Raw genomic sequence first — 12824 nt, forward strand, 5'->3', positions numbered from 1 at the left:
CAGGAATGTGATATAGGGTTAAATATCAAAAAAATCACTGAGACAGTGATTATAGAAGTGGTGCAAAAGAGCACTAGAGACCATGTGTATCTAGTTGGACAGGCAAGTAGCAATCAATGGACGGGTTTGGGAAAGATTGAGAAGGTCAGAGGGACAAGTCTTGGATGATGGCTGAACTGTAAGTTAATTCTTCTCTTCGGGAGTTTGTATATGCTGTTTAGCAGTTAACGCTATTTGATTTCTTTGTAGAATGCTTGTAGCCAAATGTTCAAGTAAACTCCTAAACATATTTTTAAATTTAGATTCAGATGTGATGTGCATCTTAGATTTAGGACTACATCAAGTACAACTGAAACTTGATGAGCATCTGTAATTGAGGTTTACTAGTAATGTGGATATTTTATTGGTTATATGTCAATGATTGTTCTTGGTCAGAATTATTGTACTTATTTTAAAACAACCTATGCATGGGGAAAGTGTCAGTGTTGAAGTAAATATTTATCCCAGCAGAGTTTATTATACTTAAAATAATTCAGTCCATTATGTTTGAAAGCCATAAAATTTTCATGCTTGTTTTATTATTGTAATTTTATTGTTACTTTGGACTCTGCATAGTCTTAAGTAAAACTCAAACATTGACATTGGAATATGTCTCAGTGTATTTTGTTTTCAGAAATCTTTAAAAGTATGAGAACTTGCCAGTGCCTTTTTGCTGGGAGTTGTCAGACTGTTGGGCCCTAAGTCCTTGTGAGTGTATAATGCAGCCTTTCTTAACCTGAGCTTTAGGAGAAAATTAAGGCTTGTTGCTCTGAAGTATCTACCATAATAATTAACTTTATTATCTCCTATGCCTCAAGAGTGGCACTTGCTTACCATCATTGAGAAATTTGACAAAATATTCATTTGAATCATTTTTCTGTGTTCTTTGGGTCAGGTAAATATCTCCCTTGAAAGAGGCTGCTAGAAATAAACTTCACTCTCCTATAATTTTTAAATAATGCAAATTATTTACATGTCTTACAATCAGGGCTATAATAAAACTAATTCTTGTATGATTTTTAAAAATTATTTATTTATCCACTCATTTATTTTTTAATTTGACCAAAGAGAGACACAGAGAGAGAGAGGGAAAGTGAGAAAGCAAGCCACCAGGTCCGGGACTTGAACCGTGGTCGGCCATGTGGGAATGTCCAGCACCTTAACCACCATGCCACCTGCTGGCCCCCTCTTGTATGATTTTTAATGAGACTATCTTGAGACCCTTTACAAATAGACTATTTTATGGTCTATACAGAATTTTTTTTTTTTTTAAAGATACTTTCAGTGAAAATTTAATGGAATGATAACATTGAGGCATGTTTGCTTTAGAACTTGAGTGAAATGGTTTAATAGTTTTTATAGTGTTCTACCTCACTTTGTCCATCTTTGTCTCAAGACTAACTCAGTGGTGGGACCAGCAGTTAACATAATGGCTATGTCACTGGACTCCCATGCTCCCATGTAGTCAACCGCAGTTCAAGTCCAGGACCCGGTCGCTTAAAAACTCAACGCTGGGTGGATGTGCGCACGCGTGCCCAAGATCCCAAGAGGAGAATGGAGGAGAAGGGATTGCCATGTGGCCATCCCCCCGGGGAGTGATTTCTCTCTTTCTGTCTCTATCTCTCTGTGTCTCTCTCTCTCTCTCTCTCTCTCTCTGCCTTTCTGGCTAGCACGCGCACCCTATAGGAAAAACCTCTCCAAAAAAAAAAAAAAAGACTAACTCAGTGGTGATGTTTTCCTAACATTAGCCTTTGATAGCTGGTAGTTTCTGCATTAAGGAAAATACCTCTTAGTTTTGGGGTCCATAAAAGCACTTGAAAGACATCTTTGTTGAAAGTAACTCTTAAAAATGTAGATGAAAAAAAGTTTAGGTACATTCTGTTACTTTTTTTTTTATGAATTTCATAAGACCTCAAATGTGTTCCTTTTCTTATATGTAAGGGTTTATAAGTAGCTTTGTTTTCTGTTTGTTGAAAATACAAATGCGGAGAGAAATAAGCATGCATGTTTTTTATAGTAAGTATTTTCAGTAGTAAACATGTATTTTAATGTCCTCTAGGCTATCAAGTACTAGCTCCAACTGCCTATTATGATCAGACTGGTGCCTTAGTGGTTGGCCCTGGAGCAAGAACTGGCCTTGGAGCTCCAGTTCGACTAATGGCTCCAACACCTGTTTTAATTAGTTCAGCAGCAGCACAAGCTGGTAAGTGACAGAATCTTTAGGGATGTTTTACTGGTATTGTTTGAGATAACCATTTTTTAAATACAAGATAGTGTTCTGAGTGGTTTGAAGAAGTAACTAAAGTTTATTTTGCAGCAGCAGCAGCAGCAGCTGGAGGAACTGCAAATAGTCTTACAGGCAGCACAAATGGCCTGTTTCGGCCGCTTGGCACTCAGCCACCACAACAGCAGCAGCAGCAGCAGCCGAGCACTAATCTGCAGTCTAATTCATTTTATGGGAGCAGTTCTTTGACAAATAGCTCCCAGAGCAGTTCTTTATTTTCTCACGGACCTGGTCAGCCTGGAAGTACATCTCTTGGCTTTGGGAGCGGTAGCTCTTTGGGTGCTGCTATAGGCTCAGCCCTCAGTGGATTTGGTTCATCAGGTAAGTTTGCTTTCAAGATAATATACTCTGCTAAGTAAGTGGACATGAGATATTTATGTGTTCTTAATACAAAAATAAATAGTACTGTCATGTAATACAGGAAAGACAGGAATACAGTACTAGATTATTGGTTTAATTTTGTAGAAGGAAAATTAATCATTCATCCTTTCCTCAAATATAATATATTTTCCTTTCCCCCTGGCTTTAAGAACTTATTACTATATATTTTAATAAGGTGTGTTTGGACCAGTATATGCTAATTACTTATTCCTCCTTATTCTCGACATAATTTAATGTTCAAGAAGGTAAAAATTGTGCTATCTTAAATTTTTGGTATTTAATTATCTTGAAGTGTTCATTAGATGGGTCATTCTTTTTAAATGCTGATGATAGATTATAGTTTAGGTTATCTGGCATAATATATAAAAAATACATATGTATAAAATGAAGCATTCTAAACTGAAGCCCCTAAGTAACTACCAGCATGCTTACCTTTATTTCAGATTAAATAATTTAGCCTTTGTCACTAAAATTTGATTTAAAAGGATGTCTTTTGACATTTCTTAGTTTTACATGACAGTTGAGAAATCAAAATTTTAGGGACCAGCATGTGATGTAATGGTTACATTGCTGGATTCCCACATAGTTGACTATGGTTCAGGTCCCAGGCCTGGTAGCTTAAGACTCACACCGGGCACTTGTGTGTGCATTCCCAAGATCCTGAGAGGAGAATGGAGAAGGGATGGTGTGGCCATCTCCCCCGGGGGTGATTTCTCACTTTCTGTCTCTCTGTCTCCCTCTGGCAAGTGCATGTGCCCTATAACAACAATCTTTTCTCTTTAAAAAAATCAAAATTTTAAATACCTTAAAAAAAAAATTATTGGCCCACACAAATTGGTTCCTAGATGTTGTGACTGAGAAATAACTAAGCGAAATCAGAAGGGGCCCAACTGATTCCATGTTAACATACCTTGTATATTTTTTTGAGACTTTGAGAGTGTTCAGGGAACATTAGGAAGAAAACAACTTGTCCTGGTTCTGTTGGTACAGTTGGCAGCCTTTTCTAAATGATAGCCAAGCTATTTGTCTGGGCCCAAAGAGATTTTCTGTTTCTATAACGTAGCATCTTAGAATCCTTAATATCTTATTTCTTACCTATTTTCCCACCACATTAAATTATATTATTTTTTGGTGTGGAAAATGGCAGAACTAACATGATGCTAGTCATTATTAACAGTGCTTGTCAGTTTTCTAGGGAATTATCTTGAACTTCAGTATTCATATTTTTAGGAGTGATGGTGTAGAATGGTTCTAAATTTTTAGATGCAGAATGCATTTATAATAAAATACAAGGAAATGTCATACTTGCCTAATGCAGATTTTTCTTAAAAATGGATACAAGAACTTCTGAGGGAGTATCTAGTGAACATGGCAACTGTTCAGTCTTAATTTTCCAATTTATTTTCATTCCTTTGGAATTCAGTATTTTCGTGTCTAGGTCCCACACTTCCCTAGGTCTCATTTTTTATTTCTAACACAGTTGGGACAGAACTTTTCCCAAAGAATTCTAAACATTCTGAAGAAAACAGAACATGTGACTTAAAAAAAAACTTTGTGGAAGTAACTAGTTTCTAAACTATAGATTGTACAGTCTATGTAATCCAGGAAAAACAGCATTTCTTTCTTTCTTTCTTTCTTTTTTTTTTTTTTTATAAACTCCCCGCTCTCTTTTCTAATATATCAACTGTTCAGTCTTAATTTTCCAATTTATTTTCATTCCTTTGGAATTCAGTATTTTCGTGTCTAGGTCCCACACTTCCCTAGGTCTCATTTTTTATTTCTAACACAGTTGGGACAGAACTTTTCCCAAAGAATTCTAAACATTCTGAAGAAAACAGAACATGTGACTTAAAAAAAAACTTTGTGGAAGTAACTAGTTTCTAAACTATAGATTGTACAGTCTATGTAATCCAGGAAAAACAGCATTTCTTTCTTTCTTTCTTTCTTTTTTTTTTTTTTATAAACTCCCTGCTCTCTTTTCTAATATATTAGGCTGGGAAAATCATGGCATATTTTCTGTTTCTCTACGCAAAAATGCTTCATGACTTTACCGATGACCCAATAAAATAATAAGTCACTGATAGTCTGGTATAGATTTATAGCCCTCCTAATTAGTCCTTCTAAATTCCTATTTGTCTCTTCCCCCTACATTCAAGAGCTGATTGGCAAGAACATGTTCTTTACAAATATCCCCTTTAGATGCCTGTCCCCTGAAAAACTGATCTCTCTGCCTCCCTTACTTACAAGTTTCACTCACTAAATCTGACTTGCTGTGTAAGAAAGGTCCATCTTACCTAGCCTCGGAAGGCTTTAGTGATCGCCATGCCTGAATACTGAAAGCCTGTTCACTGTCACCTCCCTCTTGATCATGGTGAGGGGTAGTTCAGTTGCTGTGCATGTGTACTTGTACAAGAGGTCTGCCCACTGCCGTTTCACATGTTGGCAGTTATCCGTTCACATGAAATCTGAAAATGTGGTAATGTGCATGTGGCACATACACAGTTAAATACGTTCTCATTCTCATAGCTATATGTTGAAATTATTATTTAAGTGTTAAATACCCCAGTTTATAATATAGTTGGCCAAGACCCTTAGCCATTGTAATGTAATTAAATCATCCTTTCTATGATATATAATTGTTAAAATGCTGTTTAAATTTGAAGTTTGTAATTTAACACTTTATACATAGTTAATGAACTATTAATAGCTTCATTATCAGTTTAGCCCTTTAGATATTTTAGGCATACTTTGTTTAATGTTTCATAGTCATAGTATTGCAGATAATTTAGGCGTATAGTAAATTTCACAAAGCCAACTTTTTAATGTTTAAAGTAATTTCTGAATTATATGTAAATGCTTGGCTTGGCTTTTCCTGTTTGGAGGAAAATAATACTGCATGTGTCAAAACTGGTTTCTTTCTTTCTTTCTTTCTTTTTTTTCTTTTGGGCCAGAAGAATGATAATGCTGCTGCTATTCGCATCAGAGAGCAGTTGTCTTTTTCCTTGTCAATTAGATTGTTTTCTGAAATAAATAGGAGTTTAAAATATAGTCCTGTTTTAGAAAAATCACTTTGACAGTGTCCTTTTAAATTAGTATAGTTAATGTAATACCTTGACAATTTTGCTAAAACCAACTCAAGAGCTATTTATTAATTAGTATTTATATTTGTTTTTTTTTGTTTTTTTTTTGCTGTTAAAGTGTGTATAGCTACCTAGTGTTAAGATGTTAATTTTAAATAAAACATAATACCAGTCTTTCAGAAACTGCATTGGCTTATATAAAAGATTGAATAGCTTTATAATCTTTTTCTAATATGGTAGCATGAACCTGTTGTTTTGGTTTTTTTACCTTATAAAATTCTGAAATTGACAAAATCAATGTAAGTAAGTTTTCTTTCTGTATTATTAGCTTATCTTGACCTACCCAACATGTACTCTGCTTAATTTTTTTCTTTAATCTGTAACACCGTATGACCTGCTACTTATTGTGTGACTTCGATTGGAAAGCCAAGATTTAATAGCAGTTAAACCAAGATTTAAAATTCCTTGAAAATAATAGCCATATTGGTCCGAATATAGAGCTTGAACTTCAAAAGTTATTTGGCTGGTTAAGAAATATAGTATGAAATACTCTTAAAATGTAAAAGCCATTTAGTTAAAAGAAACTAAGTGCTTAGAAATAGTAAGGAAGAATACTTGAAAATATGAGCTCTCAGTGAGACTTGAAAATTTAGTTTTGGATAGCCCTCATAGACCCATGGTAAAGAAATTTGACTATCCGCATATTTGTTGATTAATAGACTGATCTTGGATTGATCCTCTGAACATGCATAGTCCACCAAGACCTTCATGGTAGTGTAAATCTATGCTTTTATGATTTTGTAGAGTACAAAAAGGAAAAGAGCATTGGAAGGTTAATAGTTAAATCTGGGGTTAAGTAAAAGAAATTTATTTGGCATGTGATATAATAAAAGAAGAGATATGAGATAAGATAAATTATTTATTGTCTAAGATAAAACAAGCCAGTCAGACTTTGAGTGAGAGGCTCAAGAGACCCGTAATAGAATCTTGGGAATGAAAGAGTCCTGAGGGATAAGAGCCTATCTTTGGTGTGGTACCCATAAAAAGTACTGCTTTCCTAACAAAGTTTAGTAGTATTACCTTTCCGTTTGTTGTGTTTGTAGTTTAGTTGTTGATGAATAGAGAAAATGTGTAGTATGAAGGAGTTAACTGCCATCTATATTTCACAAATGACAGATATTCGGGCCAATATGAACTTAAAAGGCTATGTTTGAACACAGCTAATAGCCAAATCAAATGTGAATGATGAAAGAAATGTATTGATACTCCATTTAATAGTATAATATTTTCTTGACATTGAGCTGACATTATGAACCAGATTCCAGAGATTAGGATACTACCAAAGTTCAATTTTATTGGAGTTTAATCTCTAGCAGTCCTAAAGCAGACAATTTGTAATTCCAGGGTTTATAAATCATACCAGGGTATTAAAGCACAGTAATCGTATGTGTCAGTGGTAAATATATGTGAAATAGTGAAACATATGACTGTTCTGTTAAGTATTTGGTTACTTTATTGGGGTGCATTTATACCCTTTTATGATTAATAAGTTAGTATATTAAGTTATCACAGTAATTATCTTTTCCATAGTGCTTTTAAAAATAATTATTGTGATCACTTCTGTTATTGCCCAGCAAGAGTTGGGGATAGGTTTTATTCAGTTAACACTGTATGTAATTAGGGTTTTTTTTATTTCTTCTTCAGTTGGCAGTTCTGCAAGTAGTAGTGCCACAAGGAGAGAGTCTCTATCTACTAGCTCTGACTTGTACAAAAGATCTAGTAGCAGCCTAGCACCCATAGGGCAACCATTTTACAATAGTCTGGGATTTTCCTCCTCTCCAAGTCCAATAGGCATGCCTCTGCCAAGCCAAACTCCAGGACATTCACTTACGCCACCGCCATCACTTTCATCACATGGATCCTCATCCAGTTTGCATTTAGGTAAAAAAAAAACCAAAACCCTTTTTATTTGTATGTATACATGTATGTGTGTTTCGTGTGTGTGTTTATAATATATGTAAAATATTTAATGTTGGATAAAACATGCCAAATTGCTTTTGCTTTTAGATACTATTCTTTTGAAAAAAGTTCTACTTTCCTGAAAATTCAAAATGAGGGTCTAATGTACAGTAAGGTAAAGACCCCCTGTTGTATCTTATGTTCTTTTTATGAAATACAATGGTGTGTTTTTTCTTGTCTGTGCTTTTGATTTGTGTGTTTTAGAGCATCCGGAAAGTCAAGTATTTATACATGATAGTGAAAGAGGTATTTCACTATCAGAAGTTTTAGCACTCCATAAGAAAAACACTAGTCACACAGTTACCAAACTTAAATAACTTAGTTTAATACCACGGGTTTTGCTTTGGCCTTTTGAATTTTGAATGCCCGGCTGTTTTATTAAGAAGTTATATCAAGGGATATGCATTTAGAGTATTTCTAAGTTAGAGGACTTGAAGGGCCATGTATTTCTCTTTTGAGTATGTTGTTAAAGAACAAATGTTTTAGGCTTATTGTACCCCTAAAGTTGGAGCATTTAGAGCTTCTGGTGATAATCTGTGTATTAAATACAAACTGTCCCCAAGATTATTAAATTGATGGTTACTTTTTTCATAACAGTATATATTGAAGGGTTTGGGGACATCAGGAGCTGTATATAATTCCCTATCTTGTCAAATAAATTCAGTGAAATTATGTTTTGAATTTTTGTAATTCTGGTTACCTCAACTGAAGCAGGAATTCTATTGCTGGCTTTTATGTGCTTGGAAAGATTTAAATCAGCTTGTAATTTTAAAAGTAATGTTGCTCCTGTAAGCAGATAGATAAGTTAGTGAGTATGTTTGACCACCCTAATCATACAGGGATAGCTCTTTTTTCCTGAAACTCATGAATATGAGAAATGTCCAAGTAACAAAGGTATCTGTTGTAGTGAACACTGTTTAGGTTTATGTTACTGCATGGTGGACTAGATTTGTTTTTTAAACTCTGGTCCTCCACCCCAGGTTCTAGGCCTTTGCTCTTTCGAAGATATTTACTATATACAAGCAATCAATTAATCAGATGGAGTTCTAAGATCTGCCTTGCAGCACTATTTTGTGTAGACTTACCACCAGTTTTTAGCCTAACATTTTCTTCATTTATCATCTGCTCTTAATCACAGGAACTACTTAGTCCCTGATTTCTCTTATTACTAGTACTACTACTGCTGCTGCTGTTACTACTACTACTACTACTACACACACACACACACACACACACACACACTAAAAGACATGCTTTTGAAATGAACACAAAAATTTGGAATATAGCAAACCTAAGAATATACCTATCATAATAGTTTTGTGTTTTATTGTTAAGATTTTGTCATGTCCTGTCATCTTTTCATAGGTAAGTTTCAGATCAGATTTCTGTTCAACTGTTATTGCTTGTGTTGTGCTTGAGATGTAGGCATTAATTATTGTTCTACATAGCTTGCTTAGAAACTGGAATAAATTACTTTTTAGATGTGTCTATAATTAAACAGCAATCTAGATGATATGCTTTTCTACTTTCCTTTAGACTTTGAAGAACTTAATAGATGCTTAAGGAAGGAATTGTAATTAATTGTAGGAAATAACCACCACTTGGGCCAGCAGTTCTACATTATAGTACATGTATAGCTGTGGTTAAACTCCTTAGTGTAACGTCAGCTTGAAATCAGAAACATCATACATCTCTGGTTAGAATTAATTACCTGTGTTATTTTCTTTGTGATCACCCAATTTCCCTGGCTTCAGTTGTAGTATTGCTGGCAGTGTTGTTAACAGCAGACAGATGCTGCCAAGGTAGATCAGTAAGCTTTATAAATTTGCTCTATAAGTACTATTGATGAAAAATGATCTTATCCTTTAATTTCCTGTGATTGAATCATGATGCAAGGTTTCCATGCTCTGATCTTAAAATATATATATGTATAGTTTTTCACTGTATATCCTTGAGATCAGTTTCTTTATGAAATCAGATCTTAAGGCTACTAATACATAAAATAACAGTGGAAATAGAATGTGCATATTTATTTTTTAATCAGCTCACTTACTAATATAAAATCATTAGAATTGCTTGGAATTAATTCTGATCTTTTTCTCATTAGTTTCATTTTAAGACATGAATATTACAGCCACTATATTGATTGACCTTGAGATCTACAAACTTACTAACCTTTTTTCTTTTTTTAACCTAGTCTCCCTTTGTGTGTGCTAGCTATTTGAGGTTTATAGAAAATGCTTTATAGTAACATTTTGTGTTGTCTTTCCAAAAAAGAGTTTTTTAACAGTAGACATTTAATAAACAGTGTGTATTCTTAGTAGGATGACCAATAGTTACATTTTGAATGCAGAACAAACATTTGAATTGTATAGGTTTTGAGTGTTTTGTTTTTTTAATAATAATCTAAAACATGTTTGTTCAGATTTACAACTGTTAATTTTTAAAAATATTTTTTAGTTAGAGGCATAGAACAAAATTTATTCCCCTTTCTAGTATAATACTTAGGAGAGAGAATCCTTTTTTAAAAATAATTATAACCACAGTATCATTATACCCTTTAAAATGAATAATTATCATTAACTGATTTCCTTAATTGGCCTAAATGTCTCCTTACAGTTGTCTTGTTTGAATCAGGGTCCGAATAAGGTCCATACATTGCGTTTGTTTGACGTCTTTTTAATTCTGTAACTGTTTTGCCTCCATCCTTTTTTCTTTTTATGCATTTGTTGAAGAAACTTTGTCTTGTTGATTTTCTTGCATGTGGTAATCAAATTTTATTTTGCTGATTGCATCCCCATTGATAGTATTTAGTACATTTCAATATCTGAATTTCATATAGACTGGAATTTGATCTAGAGGCTTGGTTGGTTGGTTTATTTTGGCATTGTGTGGTTCCGTGTACTTACTTTCTGATGCTTTCTGGAGAAAAATGTGATTGTTCCTTTGTAAAATTGCTAGCCTGATCCACCTAAAGGTTTTAGCAGCCTTTGTTTGTTGCCTAAGTATTTCTTCAGAGGTTGCAAAATGCTGATACTCTTAATGAATGATGAAAGAAATGCATTGATACTCCATTTAATAGTATAATATTTTATTGACATTGAGCTGACATTATGAACCAGATTCCAGAGATTAAGATACTACCAAAGTTCAATTTTATTGGAGTCATTCTTCTGCATTTATTACCTGGAATTTTTCCTGTAAAGAACTTTCCCTCCTCAATTGTGAGATTACTATGAAAGTTCATGTAAGAGTCAGAATAATGCTTGGTTCTTTTCCTTTGTTTTTCTAACTTGAGAAGAATACATTGATGTCCTGGTAACCTCTGAAGGTGGACCCATGGATTCTTAACCTGTAGATTGACAAATTTTAGGGTCAATAGATATAATTATAGTGCATTGTAGTCAGAAAAATTAATTATGTATCCGTGATCCCAAAATTACATCTTTAGTCATTTTTGGAGCCCCTTAAGTTTGGCTCTCCTGTTGACCATAACTTTTTTTTTTCCCCAGAGAGTTTTTTGCCTTAGGGCGCGTGCGTTCATCAGAAAGACAGAGAGATAGAAAGCGAGAAACCACCCCCCAGGGGCCGCAGTCCCTTCTCCTCTATTCTCTTCTGGGAATCTGGGGCACTCACGCACACACGCCTGGCGTGAGTTTAAGCCACCGGGTCTGCGACTCGAACCACGGTCGACTACATGGGAGTCCAGTGGCATAGCCATTACGCTAACTGCTGGTCTCTATTTTAAGATATTTGAATCATTGTGAAGAACATTGAATATTTCCATTATTCAGTTGGAGTTAACTATCTAGTTCCTTCATTATTTCTTTGAGGGGGAAGGGTTTTTTTAGTGTATTTAAAATACAACATTGGTGATTGCTAACTTAAGATTTATGCTCATTAGATTGACATAGGACTTCATAGGTATGGAGAAACATTCTGTGTTTTTGTTACTTTAGGTTTTGACAAACCTAATAGCTTCTTCCCTGTACCTTTTTATTTTTGAACTGGCACTTTTTTTTTCCCTCCTTAAGTACAATGTGCACTTAATCTCAGTAAAATTGTTTATTGAAACTTGACTATCAATTCTGAGGACTCATTAATTTATTCAGAATGTGGAAGTGCTTTAGTTGCTATAGTCTAGAAAAATTCTTAATTATCTTTTTCTTTTCCCTAATCACTAAATTTTAGGTTCAGTTTATTGTAGTTTCATTTTAGGCAGAGTAACACTGGCTACTAGGATCATTTTCTTGTTTTTACCTGTTAAAATTATTAGCCTTGGGCAGATTTAGTCATTTGCTTTTCTTAGAATGAAATGTTTAAGGATTAAAACAAGTATGTCAAGTCAATTTTAAGGCCCTGTGCCATTTTTTTCTTAGTTTCATGAGTGGTTGTTAATGAAAGAAAATATGTTACTTTAAAATTTTCTTGAAAATTCTGTTATCCTGTAAGTAGTAATTAAAGTTCCCATAACTGAATAGCATTTGATAGTTTTCTAAAGCACCTTCATTTTCATGACAGTCTGATTGTTAGAGACTGGCTGAGTGATACGTTCAAGATAGGGAAGTTAAAAACCAGATGAGTTCAAGAGACTTGTTAAAACAGTTAATGATAGAATTGAGTCCTGACTCCCTGTATTGTCCTTGGCTTTTCCCATTAGGCTAGTCTGTATGGAACTAATTAGAATACAAACTAGAATAATTTTATGAAGTATAGCTATATTCTAATATAGTTTTCCCTCAAAAAAGTGATGTTTATCTCACTGTGACAAAGTTATGTTTTTTAGGTTGAGATGTGTATACAATTGCCAGATGTTGAGATCCATTTTTCAGTTTGGTTTTTCATTCTTACTTTCTTGAAGTTTATTTATCTGTTAGAGAGGGAGAAGGAGAAGCACCCAACTACAGGGTCCTCATACCACCATTCACTCCTGGTCTGAGCCAGTCCAGATCACAGTCCTGCGCCTCTACCCTGACTTGCAGGGAGGCCCCAGAACATGATCCCAAGACTTTCCTGTATGG

General features: G+C 34.4%; 1 protein-coding gene across 7 annotated transcripts in view; it reads left to right on the forward strand.

Moving 5' to 3' along the window:
* Nucleotides 1-12824, forward strand: part of PUM2 (pumilio RNA binding family member 2) — a 107792-nt gene that overhangs the window by 60360 nt on the left and 34608 nt on the right. For 4 of the 7 annotated variants that reach the window (XM_027767937.1, XM_006167669.2, XM_027767938.1 and 1 more), the window contains 3 exons: nucleotides 2099-2242; nucleotides 2357-2644; nucleotides 7489-7725. In XM_027767937.1, coding sequence (XP_027623738.1) covers nucleotides 2099-2242; nucleotides 2357-2644; nucleotides 7489-7725 — 669 coding nt within the window. The remainder of the gene's footprint in view (nucleotides 1-2098; nucleotides 2243-2356; nucleotides 2645-7488; nucleotides 7726-12824) is intronic. The other 3 variants (XM_027767940.1, XM_027767941.1, XM_027767939.1) reach the window with 2 other exon arrangements.

The sequence above is a fragment of the Tupaia chinensis genome, unplaced genomic scaffold (genome assembly GCF_000334495.1).
Source record: "Tupaia chinensis unplaced genomic scaffold, TupChi_1.0 Scaffold144952_1, whole genome shotgun sequence".
In the NCBI taxonomy this organism is placed as follows: domain Eukaryota; kingdom Metazoa; phylum Chordata; class Mammalia; order Scandentia; family Tupaiidae; genus Tupaia; species Tupaia belangeri.